The sequence below is a fragment of the Aotus nancymaae genome, unplaced genomic scaffold, assembly GCF_030222135.1.
Source record: "Aotus nancymaae isolate 86718 unplaced genomic scaffold, 86718_ANA_hifiasm-v0.15.2.pri h1tg000029l, whole genome shotgun sequence".
NCBI lineage: Eukaryota > Metazoa > Chordata > Mammalia > Primates > Aotidae > Aotus > Aotus nancymaae.
In genome coordinates, this window is record NW_026988442.1 from 25,479,808 (window position 1) to 25,497,888 (window position 18,081).

General features: G+C 49.1%; 1 protein-coding gene across 1 annotated transcript; it reads left to right on the forward strand.

The window, feature by feature from the left end:
• Nucleotides 1–7,242: 7,242 nt before the first annotated feature.
• CD40 (CD40 molecule) lies at nt 7,243–17,711 on the forward strand. The gene is made up of 9 exons (XM_012467338.3): nt 7,243–7,356; nt 10,744–10,822; nt 11,165–11,290; nt 11,553–11,699; nt 12,065–12,158; nt 14,879–14,940; nt 16,256–16,342; nt 16,440–16,468; nt 16,992–17,711. The coding sequence occupies exons 1-9, from the start codon at nt 7,306–7,308 to the stop codon at nt 17,139–17,141; spliced, it is 825 nt and encodes a 274-aa protein (XP_012322761.2). The 5' UTR covers nt 7,243–7,305; the 3' UTR covers nt 17,142–17,711.
• The last annotated feature ends 370 nt before the right edge of the window (nt 17,712–18,081 follow it).

The window sequence follows — 18,081 nt, forward strand, 5'->3', positions numbered from 1 at the left end:
ATGTTCTGAAGGAACATTGTGGGGCAAATGGATTGTTCTGGAGGCTCAGGATGTGTGTACTCTTTTTACTTGAGGGGGGCAGGGAACCTGGCAAGGAAGCCAAGGAGGCACAGAATGTGGGGTGTAAGCCAAGTGTGGTCACTCTGATTCCCTTCCCAAGACTTTGAACCTTGAGGGAGTGGTGCTGAAGTTCAGGGGCAGTTAGAGATTGTGTTCATTATCTATTGCTGGGTAAGATATTCACCCAAAACTTAGTGGCTTGAAGCAAGAAAGCATCTAGTATCTCACAGTTTCTGTGGGTCAGGAATCCAGAAGCAGCTTGGTTGGGTGGTTCTGATTAGATCACCACTGTGATCAAGGTGTCAGCTGGGGCTGAATTCATATGAGGAGTGGCTGCTGCTGGAGGGCCCACTTCCACTTCCACTTCTTCTGTGGCCGATGGCTGGAAGCTTTGAATCCTTGCCACGTGGACTTCTCCACAGGCTGCCTGAGTGCTGAGTGTCCTCATGACATGGCAGACAGCTGCTTCCCCAGAGGGTCTGGAGAGAGAGAAGGGGGGGGGGCGGAGTGGGAAGAGGAGGAGGAGGAGGAGGAGAGAAAGAGATAGATATAGAGAGAGAAATGAGAGAAAGAAGAAAGAAAGGAGAAGTAGAGAGAGAAAAAAGAAAGAAGAGAGAAGAGAAAGAGAAAGAAGAGAGAAAGGAGGAGAGAAGAGGGAGAAAGGAGAGAGAAAGGAGAGAAAGAAGAGAGAGGAGAAAGGATTGAGAAAGGAGAGAGAGAAGAGAAAGAAGAGAGAAGAGAAAGAGAGCAGAGAGAGAAAGAAGAGAGAGAAGAGAGAAAAAGAAGAGCAAGAGAGCAAGAGAGTACACATATAAGATGGAAGCCTCAGTCCTTTTATTTTTATTTAATGTTTTTTCTGTAGAGATGAGTTCTTGCTATGTTGCCCAGCTGGTCTCTAAGTCCCCGCTTTAAGTGATCCTTCCTTCCTTGGCCTCCCAAAGTGTTGGAATTACAGGCATGAGCCACTGCACCTGACCTCAGTGGGTTTATCACCTAATCTCGATGTGACCTACACTCACTTCTGCTGGTTTCTGTTGGTCACATGGACCAACCCTGGTACAACAAGGAAGGGGACTACATAAGGGTGTGAAGACCAGGAAGTGGGGATGGTTGAGGGCTGCCTTGGAGGTGGGCTGGCACAGAGATGACTTATAGAACTTTTCTGTGGCAGAGTCTCATCTATTTCCTGCCTCCTGTGATTTTGCCTGGGTCCCTCTCTTGAGCCTTCCTGTCAGCTCTCTGGGCAGCCCAACACCCTTTTAATAGTGTCCTCTTTGATTAAGATTCACCACTCTGTCTTCTCTTATTTGCAAGGACAACTCTGATTAGAGCAGGTGCTACAAGAGAGGACAGCAGTGGCGGAGGTGGGACAGTAGTGAAGGAAACTCACTTTAGATAAGGCATTCAGGGAAGGCCTCTGAGGAGGCACCCCTTGCCCTGAGACATGAATGGTGAGGAAGAGTCAGCAGCTGCAGGGTGGGAGGAGGGGCGTTTTTGGCAGAGCAGGCAGCATAGACAAAGGTCTGAGGTGGGAACCCACATTGCCAATGGCCAGGTCACACAGGGTCTTGAGGTCATGGTAGGAACTTGTATCCCTTCCCCTGTAACCAAAACATCTCTTCTTCCAGACAGCAGAGACAGGGAGGGCTGAGGACCAGACCTCCCTGTATGGGGATCAGAATCAGCCGAATAAGTGGCTTTAACCAGATCAGGATCAAGACATTCTCTACTTCGTTCTCCCATCTGTTTTGCTGGCTCTTGGGTTTTCCAAATTTCTGCTTTGGGTTCTTTTCTGAGTTTCTTAGTTCCCTTTGATAAATTCCCACCCCATACTGGTGAGCTAAAGAGAAAGCTTTTTGTCCATGGTTAGGCCTGGGAATCCCAGCTAGAGAGCCTGGTCATCTTATGGAGATGGGCTGCTACCCAGTACAGTGTGGGAATGAGCAGGTGGGTCTGAGGGATCCCTTCAGCCTCATTACTCTATAGTTCTGCGTTCATTCAGCAAATACCTGTTCAGCATCTAACAAGTGTTCAGGCTCTGTGTGGGCGTTAGGTTACAAAGATGAAGGAGACACTGTTCCTCCTCTCCACAAATCAAGTTAGACATGAGGGATGGGCTGATCCAAAGGCTACTGAGTGCAAATTCCTTGTTCCTTAGGAATCAGCAACATGGCTGGCCCACAGCCAAAGCCAACAGGCCTTCTGTACCCTGCATTCTAGGAGCCAGATATTTTCCCTCCAGGTTTGCTAAAGGAGGCAGAACTGGCCCTACACCCACTGGCCAAAATCTCAATTTCCTCTCCCTTGTCCATACAGCTATCTTAGGGAGAAAGGAGTTCCTCCGCCTCCCAGTGATTCAAGTGAGTATCCTGCCTCAGCCCTCCGAGTAGCTGGGATTACAAGAGCGTGCCACCATGCCCGGCTAATTTTTCATATTTTAGTAGAGATGGGGTTTCACTGTGTTAGCCAGGATGGTCTCAAGCTCCTGACCTCTTGATCCACCCACCTTGGCCTCCCAAAGTGCCGGGATTACAGGTGTGAGGCACTGTGTCTGGCCAGTCCTTGGTTTTATTGACTAGTCTAGTGTTTATAGCAGGAGGCAATTTCCTTCCTTCCTATTGAAGGTGGGGTGCCTCATGGAGATTGAGAGGTGACTGCAAGCATGGGCTGCTGGGATGCTGTTCCCTGATTGGGGAAGGACTGTGGGCAGTGGACTGTGCCTATCCGAGCAAGGGAGAGGAGAGGTGAGAAGAGGGGCATTGTGGTGCAGCTGGGTGGATGTGTGAGCTTCTCTGGGTCAAGTGGACATTGCAGTAATTAGCCTGGCTGGCACACTTTTCTGGTAGCCTACTCAAGCGGGTTGAGCTGGGCAAGAGAGTCAGGACAGTGTCAGGCCCCAGGTGGTGGGAGTGAGGTAGCAGAGGTCAAACCTGGGCTGGATGAACCTGTCAAAAATCTGCAGTGGAGAATCCCCTAAGGAACTCATTTGTCCATGAGAAATCGTATATGGACATGGGGTCCGGGTGGGCGTGGTGGGGTATGTCTCCCAGTCAGACCATCTCCCCACCTCCACCAAGTCCTTTTCCTCCTAGCAGGCAGGGTCCTGGCTCAAGTCAACTCTTGAATGAGTAAGAGAGAAGATAAAATGAGATTTAAATTGAGTTTGAGAATAAAGCTCTAAAGGATGGAGGTTTAACAACAGAAAGTGATCTGAAAGTAATGCAATCTACCCAAAATGTCATTAAGGGATGGAAAAGGGAGATTCAACACAGCATGGCTGAAGGCAGAGATTAGGGGAGAAAATCTTCATTATTATGCCCCACAGAGTTGAATTGCCTCAATACACTGGCTCCACAAGTAAACAGAATAATTGAAATACAGCGTGTTTGGGCTAGAGTCTTGCTTGGGTAAGCTGCTTCAGGTTCTGAGAGAGCACAGGGAGACAGGTTGGTTGTTAGAGAGAGATTTCCAGAGGAGGGTCACCTGAGATGAACCTTGAAGCGTGAGAAAGAGTTGGCCAGGTGAAAGGAGAGTAGCAGTGGGAGGGGAGCTCTCCAGGCAGAGGTGACAGCATGGGATATCTGGGGAGTGGGGCTGGAGCATGAAGGGAAAGGCAGGAAGGATGCTTAGAGATGTAGACCAGGAGGCCCATGGCCTTGCAACTCTGCAAACTTAAGAAGTGAGGGCCCTGGGGAGTTTAAATCTTGGAGCAACATGATTGGATTTGCATATTAGACAGGACACTCTGGATGCCAGATTCTGGCAGCGCTGTGGACACTGGACCTCTAGGCATGCTCCTCACCTATTCACCTGGCACTGTGAACCCACCTCCCTACAATGGCCATTTCATCTCTGTGTTTTCAAAATCCTGGGTCCCTACTCTTTTGAACGTCCTTTGCTCTATTCCTATTGTAGAACCCTTCATTGTTCCCTTTTTGATTGGCCTGGAATATTGCCACTTACCCTTAAATCCTCTTCTCGCTTTCCTCCTCCAGCACACTCTTCTCAGCTCAACAAGATTCTAGGCCTTCTCTGGGCCTGTGCCCGCCAGCACATGTCTCCTCAGGATATGTATGTACTAAAATATCTTCCCTTTATCTTATCTGGTCTTCGCCCCATGGGGTAACCCGAAGGCTAACATTTATTCCTTCACACATTAATTTAAGCTGCTTTAATTGCTGCTATGATATGTTTTCTATAATATAATTAATGTTTTAATTCTGTGTACTTGCTTCCCCAGGCAGTTTTGTGAAAGGCCCAATTTTGGAATCAAGCAAATAAAGAATAAGTAATGGCTGAAATTATTATCGTAACGCCCCTCTCCCAAAGGAATTAAAACCGTGCTTGTTTTTTCAAAGTGGGTTAAAAAGGGAAAAGATATTTTAATCTTCTCTTCATCCTGGGCATGTTTGGGTGGCTTTAATGAAGTTCCCTGGAACCTGATTTCAAGAGTTTCTGGCCTTTTGGTATCTGACTACCATCCTCAAGAGGCCACTGCGGCTTGAGGTCTGTGTTGACATTACCAGCTTTGCACCCCCTGCCCCCAACTCTTTTTCATGATGGAGCCTGTACTTAGGATGAGAAGTTGTTGAACCCACTCATTCATTTATTTATTCATTCAGCACCCATATATTGGTGTCCTATTATGTACCTAGGACTGGGATAGATCCAGTCCTGCCCTCAGGGAGCTTACAATCAAATGGGACCAGGCAGAGGGAGTTATGGTTTGGCATGCTAAATGCTGTGGCAACACAGGGGAGGAGGCAGGGTGGGATAGAGTGCCTACCTCTGTCTCAGGGAGTTGGGGAAGGGTTAAGAGGTGGCAACATCTAAACTGTTTAAGAAAGGGGAAGTAAAGGAAGAAAACAGCAAGACACAATGAGATAAACTGTAAGGAAAAAAGATTGTGTGTCTGGAAAGTGGGGAGAGGCTGAAGCCAGTGTGCCTGGGAGGACATGGCAGGAAGTGGGCATAGAGAGAGGTTGGGGCTGTGTGGGGAAGGATGTACTCTGCCAGGATAAGGAGCTTGGATCATCCTGAGGGTGTAGGGAAACCCAAAGAGGTTTTTCTGGAGGAAAGTGTCCCAATCAATCAGATCTGCAGTTTATCAAGAGAATTGCAGCAGTGTAAAGAGTTGCCTGGCACATAATAGGTGCTCAATACGTTCTATGGAATAAAGGAGGCTGTTGGGACAGTCAAGATGAAAGATGGAAGCCTCTGAATTAGGACAGTGACAGAGGTGACAAAAAATGGGGGATGGATCCTAGAGGCAGAATCCTTAAGACTTGCAAATGTACCCTTAACAGCAGAAGCCATGAGAATGGGGTTAGAAGCATCCTCCCCAAGGTCTGGCCTCTTGGCTTGTTCCAGAAATTGAGAACTTGGAGGGTCATCTTCCCAACAATTGCCTAGTTCAAACTCCTAAGTTTTCCTTGGAGAAAAATTTAGTCCTAAGGGAACACAGTCCTTCAGAGGCAGAGCCTGCACCAGAACCCAGGTGTTCTATGCTGCAACGCAGAGTGTTAACACGGGTTCAAGAATGTCTTGAGGACCAGGCGTAGTGGCTCACACTTGTAATCTCAGCACTTTGGGAGGCCGAGGTGGGAGGATCACCTAGGTCAGGAGTTCGAGACCAGCCTGGCCAACGTGGTAAAACCCTGTCTCTACTAAAAATACAAAAATTGGCCAGGCGTGGTGGCACCTGCCTGTAATCTCAGCTACTCAGGAGGCTGAGGCAGGAGAATTGCTTGAACCCAGGAGGCAGAGGTTGTAGTGAGCCAAGATCATGCCACTGCACTCCAGCCTGGGTGACAGAGCAAGACTCCATCTCAAAAAAAAAAAAAAAAAAAAAAAAAAAAAAGTCTTCAGAAGTCATGAACCTGGGAAATGTAGGCACAAGTGTTTCTGCAAAACAAGAGGGCCCCACATTTCCTAACATTCTTAAAATGTTTTATGATGCCACAAAAGGCTGGCACATTTTTTTTTTTTTTTTTGAGATAGGGTTTAGCTCTGTTGCCTAGGCTGGAGTGCAGTGGCTCAATCATGGCTCACTGCAACCTCAACCTCCTGGGGTCAAGCCATCCTCCTGCCTCAGCCTCCTGAGTAGCTAGGACCACAGGTGTTTGCCACCCTGCCTGGCTAATTTTTAAAACTTTTTTTGTAGAGATGGGGTTTTGCCATGTTGCCCAGGCTGGTCTTGAACTCCTGACCTCAAGCAATCCTCCTTTCTTGGTCTCCCAATGTGCTGGATTACAGGTGTGAGCCACCGTGCCCGCCGCCCCCCCCTTTTTTTGAGACAGAGCCTTGCTCTGCCTCTCAGACTGGAGTGCAGTGGTACAATCTTGGCTCACTGCAACCTCCGCCTCCCCAGTTCAAGCAATTCTCCTGCCTCAGCCTCCCGAGTAGCTGGGATTTTTGTATTTTTAGTAGAGACGGGGTTTCACCTTTGGCCAGGCTGGTCTCGAACTCCTGACCTCAAGTGATCTGCCCGCTTCGGCCTCCTAAAGTGCCGGATTACAGGCGTGGACCACTGCTCCAGGCTCCCACTCTTAATAAATGCCTGTATCTAGGTGCTAGGTTGGGAGCTGGGATGGAAGGGAATGAGGTGAGGACGCATGGATGCATGGATGCATGGATGGATGGATGGGAAGTTGAGACATCGCACCCACACAAGGGAATTTCCTTTGAAAGAGAGTGAAACTCTATTGGGAAACTCTTTTCCTTGAAACGCCTCCCCATACTCCAGCTGTGGCCTTCCCGTTTTCTGCGTGGTGGTGTGGAGGGAACTTCCTCAGGCCTCTCCACAGTGGAGACTCTTTCGGTTTTGCCAGGATACCTAGAGGCAATGGAGAGGGGAGTGGGGAGGGGAGAACCGTGAGGGTCCCCGTGGCAGTCCCCAGCACCCATTGGATCTCTCTCCGTTCCCTGGAAGCAGGCTAGCTCCTAGCCCGCCTCGGCTTGGCCTTCGTAGGTCCTGGGGACAAGAAGAAGGGCGCTCTCTGGGACCATGCCTCCTCCCCTACCCAGCAAGACGCATCCCTAAACTCCCGGGGGAATTAGACTCTTGGGAAGGTCCTGGGGTAAATCCCAGCGCAGAGAATTGCTAGGGGCCGCCCCCATAGGTGGACCGCGATTGGTCTTTGAAGACCCCGCCCCTTTCCTGGGCGGGGCCAAGGCTGGGGCAGGGGAGTTAGCCAAGGTCCCGCTCCGGTGCCCAGTGGTCCAGCCGCCGGGTCTTACCTCGCCATGTTTCGTCTGCCTCTGCAGTGTGTCTTCTGGGGCTGCTTGCTGATCTCTGTGAGTTGTTTATGCCCCGACCCGACGGGATCTGGGAGTGGGGAATGAGAAGAAAAGGGAAGCAAGACTTCGGGGAAGAGACCTTCTTGGCTGATTTTTGTGGGGGCAGGAGGGTGGGTGGGAGCTGGGCAAGGTGCCCGTGCTCCTGGCTGAATGGGGCGGGCTGCCTCTCTCTTCTCCAGGGCTGGGGTCTGGGGTGGTCCAAAGGAGCCGCTCAGAGAAGGCACTGGTTGTACAAATGTGCCTAGACGGCGTGGATGGCTTTAGGGAGCCTCAGAGGCTGGTAGGGGGTTTAGAGGGCGGGAAGTGAAGCGGACCAAGGGAAGGGGCGGATCTGGCCAGTTTCCTGTCCCTTTATTACTGTGGACAGATGCCAGCCTCTGTGAGTGGTTATCATCTCCTTGCCAGCTGGGGCTGCCTTCTTCCAGGGCATCTTGTGGGAACAAGAGATGGGTGCAGTGGCCCAGGTACTTTTTTGAGAAGGCAAGGAGCTTTTAAATCGCTCCCCCAACCCCTATCTTGGTGTTCCAACTTAGGAGGAATCCCCAGGACTGTGCCTTTTTCTCCTGAATTTAAGATGACATAGGGAACCCCTGGGGGAGATGAACAGTTTATGGGACCCAGTAAAGGGTTAGGACACCAGGGCTGTGGTTAGCTCTGACCAGGGCTGGTGGTCAGAAGGCTGGAGAAACCAAGGGTTTCTCCAGGCACCCAGAAGGGCTCAGAGCCAACCAAGCATATCTCCGGGATTTTCAGAAGCCTACACTTGACTCACTTTTTGTTTAAATGTATTTTTGTAGTTCCTCATTCTGGAGGCTGGGAATCCCCCAAGTACCTGGCCCCCTCGTCCCAGCCCCTCTGGCCTCCCCCTACTTTTGAGGGCTATAGATTCCCGCTTGAAGCCTGGGCGAGAATGACCCATGGCATGGGGGGGTCGGCAGCAAGGGAAGAGAGGGAATAGGGAGGCTACTTTGGTCCCAGAGCTTTCACTTTCACCTGAAGCAATGGCTCTCAGGGAGCAGGGAGGCAGGAAGGGGAGGGCGGAGCTGGAAAGATGTAAAAGAGGGCCCTTGTGGGAGGAGTGGAGGAAGAGTCAGAGAAGGTGGGGTGAAGCGTGTGATCCAGGCTTCTCAAGAGCAGAATCTGCCCTCATAACTCCCAACTTTGGCTCCAGGTAGAGGCTGGGCTGTGACAACAAGGGGAGGGGCTATCTACGGAGGGCTTCTTGTGTGTCAGGCTCTGAGCCAAACACTGCATGTTTTCTTGGTCTGATTTCTCACAACTCCCCCATTATACAGATGGGCAAATTGAGGCTCAGAAAAGGGGCTTGTCTTGCCAAAGTTCTCATAGCTAGGTAATGGGAGAACCTGGGTGTGAATCTACATCTGCCTGATTCCTGAGCCTGCCTCTCAGATAATGAGAGTCTCCAAGCTCTGGTCCTGAGCTCTTTTGTGGCAGAAGAACCAGAACTATGGGGAGTGAGAACTGGGGATTGACAGATTTTTAGAGGAGGGCTTTATTTCTCATGTGTTTGAAGATGGCATCAAGGACTTTCCTATCTTTGGGAGTGTGGTGGGGAGCTCCACATACACAGAATGGTGTCTTGTGATGAGCTGGTGGGGGGCAGTAGCCTTTTGTACTTCCTTCCCCATTTCGGGTAAGTCATGTTTCTGTGAGTAATTTGCTGAGATACCCAGATTGAATGAGAGCCACCAATTAGGTAGGATCCTAGGCAGCCAGCCCAGTAGCCAGGCAGATACGAATGAATGATGATTAAAATTGCCATTTAATGAGCACCTACTATGTTCCAGACACTGTGCCAGGCCATATACATCTATTCTTCCTTATCAATCCAACCTGCAGGGCAGGCATTATTACTCCCATTTTAGAGATGGAGAAACTGAGGCTAAGAGAAGCAAAATAACTAGTGTTACAAAGTCGAGACTGAAGTCTAAAGCTGCCTGACTCTCAAACTTGTGTTCTTTTCCCTGGCAGTTCCTAAAGGGTGGGATGATTTGAAGGAGCACATGGACATAGAATTAAACACAGACTCACTTTACAGTTCTTTTAAAAATCCTTCTCATTTTTTTTCAAAGAGGAAGTCTCTGGAGCTAGAATAGAGTTAATGCCTCTCAAAGGCTTGCTAATCCTCCTTTTAAAACAAAAATAAAGAGCAGGCCTGGGGTGGAGGGCCTTCAGCAAGCAAAGCAACCAGCTAGGGTTTAATAACCTTGTTTTGTTTCTTCCAAATTTATTTTTAGGGTTACTTTTTATTTATGAGAAGTGATACTGGTTCTTGTCTCTTGGCGATAATATAAGGTTTACATTTAAAGTAAATGTATTGGCCAGGCATGGTGGCTCATGCCTGTAATCCTAGCACTTGGGAAGGCCAAGGCAGTTAGATCACTTGAGGTCAGGAGTTCAAGACCAGCCTGACCAACATGATGAAACCCTGTTTCTACTAAAAATACAAAAATTAGCCAGGCATGGTGCTGCACACCTGTAATCCCAGCTACTCAGGAGGCTGAGGCTGGAGAATTGCTTGAACCTGGGAGGCGGAGATTGCAGCGGGCCGAGATCATGCTACTGCACTCTAGCTTGGGTGACAGAGAGAGACCCTGTCTCAAAAAATAAAACAAAACAAAATAAAATAAAAGTATTGAAATTAACAAGAAGTAATTAATAGCATGGGCGGTACCTGGATGTAGTAAAATGGTGCAGATGAAACACAAGTTGATGGAGAGAGGGAGCACGGAGACCTGAGTTCTCATTCGGTCACTGTCCCTGTGAGACTTTGGGTAAGTGACCCTCCTCTTTGGTGCTCAGTCTCAATTCTCAGTAAAATTAAAGAGTTGGAGTTTATTCTTCCAGCTTTACAGTCTAGCATTTTATGAGGGAAGGGCTGGATGAGAAGGTGAGGTGTTGGAGGAAGAAAACATGATGGGTCTTGGAAAGAAGCAGGAAGAGAAGCAGAAGAATAGGAGGAAGAGGCCAAGTGCTAAACATGGCCCAGCACTGGGGCCAGCTGAAGTCAGCCAGCTTCAGGACTCTAGGGGAGCTGCTGGGGTCCCCATGAACTATGGGATTGTTGAGAAGAGGGATGACTCAGGCATCAAGCCCAAAGGAAGTCTGTTCACTTCAGAGAATATTGTGAGTTTCCAGTGCCATCACTTTGTAAAATATCAGAATGATTCTCTAGGTGAGATTATAATCAGCTCAGCTGGCAATTTACTTGAAAACAAACAGCCAAATATCATTCAGGTTCCACTTTCTGTTTGGACTTGCACTTCAGTTTGCAGCCTCTTCCCTGGGTGACTTTCACCTTTCTGCCGAGGAGGCTGCAGTGGAGTTTCAAGATCCCTTCAAATTGCATAATTCTGTTTTTAGGTCCATCCAGAACCACCCACTGCATGCAGAGAAAAACAGTACCTAATAAACAGTCAGTGCTGTTCTTTGTGCCAGCCAGGTGAGATGCCAACCTTCTAGCCCCATCACGGAGTCCCCCCCACCACCTTGCTTTGGTGGCAGATGCAGACCCCATGTATTAACTGTAAACTCAAATCTGAAGCGACCCAGTTCCCAGCCCTGCTTCACTGTCAGAATGTTCTGGGTTCCCTCTCTACCAGGTAAACCTCTGTCTACCCTGTACTAGGGATCCCAGCTCCTCCATCTTCCTTGCCTGACTATAAAGGGTCCAAGACTTTCATCTTTGAATCCCCTACCCTAAAGCCTGGCCTGATCATTGTGTGGTTAATGTCTGACTCATGGAGTTGGCCAGAGCTCTCCCTCATTTCCTGATGTTTTCCAGGACAGAAACTGGTGAATGACTGCACAGAGTTCACTGAAACGGAATGCCTTCCTTGCGGCAAAGGCGAATTCCTAGACACTTGGAACAGAGAGACGCACTGCCACCAGCACAAATACTGCGACCCCAGTGTGTGGGCTTTTGGGAAAGGGATGTTTGGGAGCTGGGCTGATATTCCAGCTAATATTTCCGACAATGCAGCCATTCTAATTTATGTAGCCAGGGTCTGTTCTGATTGGTTGGAGTTGGGGTTGTACTGGTCATTAAGTGATTTGATTGCCATCTCTACTTGGAAGAGGGTCTGAGGAAGAAAGGGCAGGCAACATGGGGAGTGGGGCTTAGAGCATGGCCCAGAGGGTGGTTTCCATCCTTCCTGCCCTTCTCTGCTCAGACCTAGGGTTTCAGGTCCAGCAGGAAGGCACTTCAGTAACAGACAACATCTGCGTCTGTAAAGAAGGCCGACACTGTACAAGCAAGGCCTGCGAGAGCTGTGTCCTGCACCATTCATGCTCACCTGGCTTTGGGGTCAAGCAGATCGGTAAGTGGATCAACTGGAAATCAGTTTTGGAGGTGGGACAGAGGAACTTAGGGCCCAAGGTGAGGGGCTGGGCACTGGGCACTTAGCTCCAGAGGCAGAGGAAGTGGAGGCTCCAACCTATGTCTGCATCCCCACTGGAGTGAGCTGGAGATGGGACCTTGTTCATTCTGCCCCCTGCCATGGGCGTCTGTCTTTGAAGGGCAATGGGAGAAGTCCTCTTGAGGACTGCAGCTACTGGGGGCAGCACCACACCGGGGGAAGAGTGCTCAAGGCAGGAGCTCTGCCTGTCCTGCCACTGGCTCCCTTGTGAGCTGGACAGGTGGTCCACCGTGGTGGTTAATGTCCCCCTCCCCACCCACTCCCAGCTACAGGAGTTTCTGACACCATCTGCGAGCCCTGCCCGGTTGGCTTCTTCTCCAATGTGTCATCGGCTTTCGAAAAATGTCGCCCTTGGACAAGGTATAAGCTCTCATCCCTTGTGTTTCCTGCTCTAAGAATGGCATGGAGCTGCCTCCGTTGTCTCCAGTCACCTGTCCTGTACCCACTCCCAGAGGTCCACACATACTCATGCGCTTGCGAAGCATCTGCAGAGTGGCCTCATGGCCAACCAGATGGGCACTTGTCTGCATTTTTCTTGCCTGCTCTCTTTTAGAGGTAGTAGACACTGGTGATCTCTTGCTTCATGAGAGCCTCACATCTTGGGGGTATTAGGACGCTTCTCTTAGCTTTCCTTCTGCCCCTCCTGCTTCTCCTCAGTTTTCCTCCTCTTGCTTTCGGCTCACCTGACTTTCTAGGGCTTTCTGGGTTCTGGGTGCTCACCCTGAGGGCCTCCCTGTCTTACCTCTAGCACCAAACCTGCACCAGATCCTGCCCTCTGGCTGTCTACATGTTTTGGGAACTTACTCACAGTCTCCACTGTCGCTTTAGTTTGGACCTCATCACTGTGGTCTGGATGATGCCTTTGCTGCTTCCTGGCCTCCCTGCCTCTGGTCTCTCCCCTCAGCTGGTTCTCTCTCCATTCTCTTGCTAACGTGAGCATTCTACAGTTTCTTTCAGATCATGACACTCTCCTATTTGAGATGGTTCCTGTGTCTCTGTTGGGACCCAGACTTCCTAGCATGGCACCTGCCCTTCCTGCTGCATTTCCTGATCTCTTCCCTGCATGCTACTTGCACTCCTCTGATCACACTGTTCATTCTCTTCCATCAAACTCATCTGCCTGGCATACCTTAAACACCTGCCCCAGGCCAGCTGCCATGGCTCACATCTGTAATCCCAGCACTTTGGGAGGCTGAGGTGGATGGATCACTTGAGGTCAGGAGTTCAAGAATGGCCAGGTCAACATGGTGAAATTCCATCTCTACTAAATACAAAAAAATTAGCTGGGTATGGTGGTGTGCACCTGTAATCCCAGCTACTCAGGAGGCTGAGGCAGGAGAATTGCTTGAACCTGGGAGGTGGAGGTTGCAGTGAGCCGAGATCGTGCTACTGCACTTCAGCCTAGGCAACAGAGCGACACTCTGTCTCAAAAAACAAACACCTGCCCCATTGACTTTTTGCTTTTCATTTTAAAAAATGGGCAAGATAGACACATGGAACAGAAAGCACAGAAGATCCAAAGTGATGTCTCAATGTCTTTCTCCCATCCCTGCCCCTTAGCCTCCCAGTTCTCTCTGGAGGGAGCCATTGTTCTTTACATATCCTTCCAGAGAGTCTACATATAAATAAACCAACACACACATGCACACACACACACAATCTCCCTCCTTTTACTTTTGCACAAATAGGAGTATACCATATACACTTTATTTGTTAACTGTCAGCCTTTCCCTAGAAGATTGCAAATTCCTTAAATATAGAGACTTCGCCTTTTTTTTTTCTTTCATTGATACATTCCCTGTACCTAGAACAGTACCTCATGCATAATAGGTGCTATATAAATTTTTACTGATAAATGTTGACCGACTACTGGAGGCACTAGTGGTATAGTATTAATAGAATCAGTGCACTGGCTTACAAATCTGATTACAGCTCAGTAAGTGTATGAGCCTCACTGAGCCTGTGTCCTCATCTGGAAAATGGGAATGATCGTCATTTCACAAGGCTTGCGCTGAAGACATGTAAAGTGTGTTGTAAACTGAATGCTCTACTCATGTTAAGACTTGCTTTCTTCAAAGCATCTCTCTTTTTCTCCTACCTTAGATGATTTTTCCTTTGCAATGTCCTGTGTCCATCCTGCTCCACTCCTCCTGGGGCTGCCCTGGACCAGGTCTTCATCATCTCATATCTAGATGCTTACTGTGCCTCCTAGCTGGCCACTCTTCTGTAATTTCTTCGCCTCTGAGCTCTCTGAGCAGCTGAATCCTCTCACTACTGAAGCCCTCTGGTTGGATGCTGATGAGACTGACCAGGTGAATCCAGTCGAAAACATCACACCTGCCAGTGATCTGGTTCTAAAGACCCAATTTTCCATAGTTCCCTGACACCATCCTGCATGCCACCTGCCTGATTTCCCCAAATCACATCGTCCCACTTAGCTGGCCCACTTAGGTCTTTTGTCTGAAGGGAAGTCTTTCTGGAAGACCCTTAAACGGGAGGTTCTCAACATGGGGCTCCCTGTGGAACATTTGCTAATGTCTGGACACATTTCATTTGTCACAAATGGAGGGGGATGCTACAGGATCTGACAGAGAGAGGCCGGGGATGCTGCTGAACATCTGCAATACATAGGGCAGCCCCCGCCCCCCAAAGAATGATCCAGCCCCAATGTCACTGGTGCTGAGACTGAGTAACCCTGTCTTAAACTGAACTCATCATCTCTCCATTCCAGCTATGGTGGATTCTGCCTCCTCTGACCCATTCCCATCTCACTTTAGCCTACCTATATCACAAAGCTTGGCACTCATTATAGACTCCCCTCTTTATTACTCCTTCAAGATGTGCAATAATCTTTTCTCTGCACTTTTAAGTTCTGTGAGGACAGAATCTGTGTCATTCCTGTAATAACCAGCATAGGATGTGGCACATACTGTGTGCTCAGTGAACCTGGATTTGTTGATTGTTGACTGACTTGCTCTAGAGTTGGAAATCTTATGCTTGGGGAAACTTAGTATTTCTCTCTCTCTCTCTCTCTCTCTCTGTGTGTGTGTGTGTACGTTTGTGCACGTGTCTGTGCATAGGTGTGAGACCAAAGACCTGGCTGAGCAACAAGCAGGAACAGACAAGACTGATGCTGTCTGTGGTGAGTCCTGGAAAACGGGCCCCAGAGATAGCCTAGGAAGGTGGGAGCTGAAGGGGGAGACTGAGGCACACAGGGACACTGGATGGGAAAAGGGGGAAGGGAGGCAGTTTGGGGGTGTGGTATCACAGCTCTGCCACTTATCTTGGGAGCCTGGGCAAATCACTTCTCCTCTCTTAGTCTCAGTTTCTTCATCTGTAAAATGGGATAACAGCACTTGCCTTAGTAGATTTTTATTTTAGAGGGAGAAGGTTGGTCTACAGCACAGATCAGATAACGTTAATCAGTGAAAAAGGTCAAGGGTAAGAAAAATACATTCTCTTTGCTTTCTCTTAAAATTTACTTTCCTATTCCTAGGGCTGGGACTAGAATGAGGTGAGCAAGGCACTTGCCCTTGGGCACAATATTTAAGAAGGTGCCTTAAAAGTGTAATAATCAAGGTAGATTCATTTTTTTATTATTTATTGGTAGATTCATTTTGATGCAATATTTTTAAAAATAAAAATTAATTCAAAGAAGTCCATGATGAGCAAGATAGCAACATTTTAAATAAAGAACAGGATCCGACCCTGTGTTTGCATGACTCTGCCTCACTTGCCTCACCCTAATCCTGGCTCTGGTTCCAATAAAACCAATAGGCAGCCAGCCTGCAGGCCGTAGTTTGCTGACTTGGTGTCTGCCTGATGATTTCCAAAATATGGCATGAAAAGAGTACTTATCTTGATGCCTGAGTTTTTTGGTCATCCTTTTCTATTTTGTCCTGAAACAATTTCATCCCTTGCCTCACCCTAGTCGCTGCCCTGCCTTTTGGTCTTTCTTTTATTTTCCTACTTAGAAAAAAAAAAACTAGGCATGAGAAATACTTTACCTTTTCCCTCCACTCTTCTATACCAAAAGCAACATGCAGACATGAATCATGCTAGACTTCAGCACTGGGCAGAGAGCAGGGAGTGATGGGGAGCGTGGTAAGCAGGTGGTGACAGCCACCGCTGCCGCTTGCTTCTTGCTGATGGTTCCCAGGTCGGGAGGCTGCCCACTGAAACCTGATCTTCCCAGTTTGTAAGAGAAATCAGATGCCTAGTTTTAATAGGTGATCTCCCAGTTTAAAAATGTCGGCAAATATTTCCAAACATTAAAAACGTTCTGGTTCCTTTAAAGACATCTGCCAACCACATTTCCCCGAGGGCCGCGGTTTGAACCCTCTGACGTAGATGAGCTCTGACACTGGAGGATTCTGGAGTCTGACATGTCACAGCAGGTTTGGGGTGGGGAGAAACTGCAGGTCGGGGGGTGCATGTTGAAATCCTGATTTCTCCAGGTCCCCAGAATCGGCTGAGACTCCTGGTGGTGATCCCCATCATCTTGGGGATCCTGTTTGCCATCCTCCTGGTGCTGGTCTTTATCAGTGAGTCCCCAGGTGGGGAGGTGATGGGGAAGGGAGGGGGGACCACTGTTTCCCGATCTGGCCTCTCCAACTCCCCTTTCATTTTCTTTTTTTCTAGAAAAGGTGGACAGGAAGCCACAGGATAAGGTAGGTCACCCCTGAGAACCGGGACAGAGTTTTGGCAAACTGGAAAGATGGCCTCATGGTTGCCTATAGGGCAGTAAAACTGATTCAGAGTCTGTCCCTGCAGCCAGGGGGGTGGCAGCAGAATTGGGGACTCTCAGCCCCAACCATCATGCTCTTTCCATCCAGAGCTCAATCCCCGCAGAACTGCCCCTGGTACCCCCGGCAGAGCCTAACACTGGCTGTTCTCCACACCTTTCCTGGCATTGAACGCATGGGGAGCTGCATCTTTGGGTCTTGGGGCTAGGTCAGACGGGTGGGAGCAAATGTGGCAGCCCTGTAAGCTCACTGACTCCCACTCTGGAAGCTCCTCCTCACCCTTGGTGTGGCCAGCAGGGGGCAGAAGGTACCCGAGGAATTGGCACTGATCCGCCATCTGGGAAAGGGGGAAGCACTGGGGGGCGGGGGGATCCACTTCCCAGGGAGGGGCTCCTCAGAGGCACAGCTGCCCCTGTTGCTGGGGTGACCTCACACTTTGCCTCCCCAGGCCCCCTGCACCAAGCAGATTCCCCAGGAGATAGATGATCTTCCTGGCCCCAACCCTACCCCTCCAGTGCAGGAGACTTTACATGGATGTCAACCAGTTGCCCAAGAGGATGGTAAAGAGAGTCGCATCTCAGTGCAGGAGAGACAGTGAAGCTGGACGCACCCAGGAGTGTGGCCACGTGGGCAAACAGGCACCTGGCCAGAGAGCCTGGTGCTACTGCTGCTGTGGCATGAGGGTGAGGGACTGGCACTGACTGGGCACAGCTCCTCCCTCCTGCTTGCACCCCTACGGGTTGAGACAGGAGACTTAACAGCGGATGCAGAAACAGTTCACCTTGAAGAACCTCTAACTTCATCCCTCGAGCCCATCCAGTCTCCCAACTTGTATTAAAGACAGAGGCAGAACTTTGGTGGTGGTGGCAGGGGCTGTGATATAGTAATATCCACCAGACCTTCCGATCCAGCAGTTTGGTGCCCCGAGAGGCATCATAGTTGCTTCCCTGCACCCAGGAAGCCATATACATGGATGCCCATCGCAGCGTTGTTTGTGATAGTAAACAACTGGATGCTGCTTAACTGTCCATCAGCAGGAAACTGGTTAAATAAAATTGGAATGTATTTATACAACAGAATTTCAAAAACACTGTTGAGTAAGGAAAAAAGCGTGTTGCTGAATCATGGGTATGAAACCTTTAAAAAAAAAGGTACATGTTTTTATGTATGTATGTTGTCTATCGATATATATGTATAAATATAATATACATCATATATTGGTATAACAAGGGTTCTGGAAGGATACACAGAAAACCCACAGCTTGAAGAGTGGTGACGTCTCGGGTGGGGAAGAAGGGGCTGGGGGAGGGTTGGTTAAAGGGAGATTTGGCTTTCCCATAATGCTTCATTTTTTTTCCCAAAAGGAGAGTGAATTCACGTAATGCTTATGTAATTTAAAAAATCATCAAACATGTAAAAAGAAAAACGGGGGCGAACATGCTGGGTGACATGAGCTGTTTAACCTGCTGTCAGGCTCACGGAATGAGGGCATTTTCTGTAGATACATGAGAATGTCCCAGGTTGCTGCCTCTCCAGGG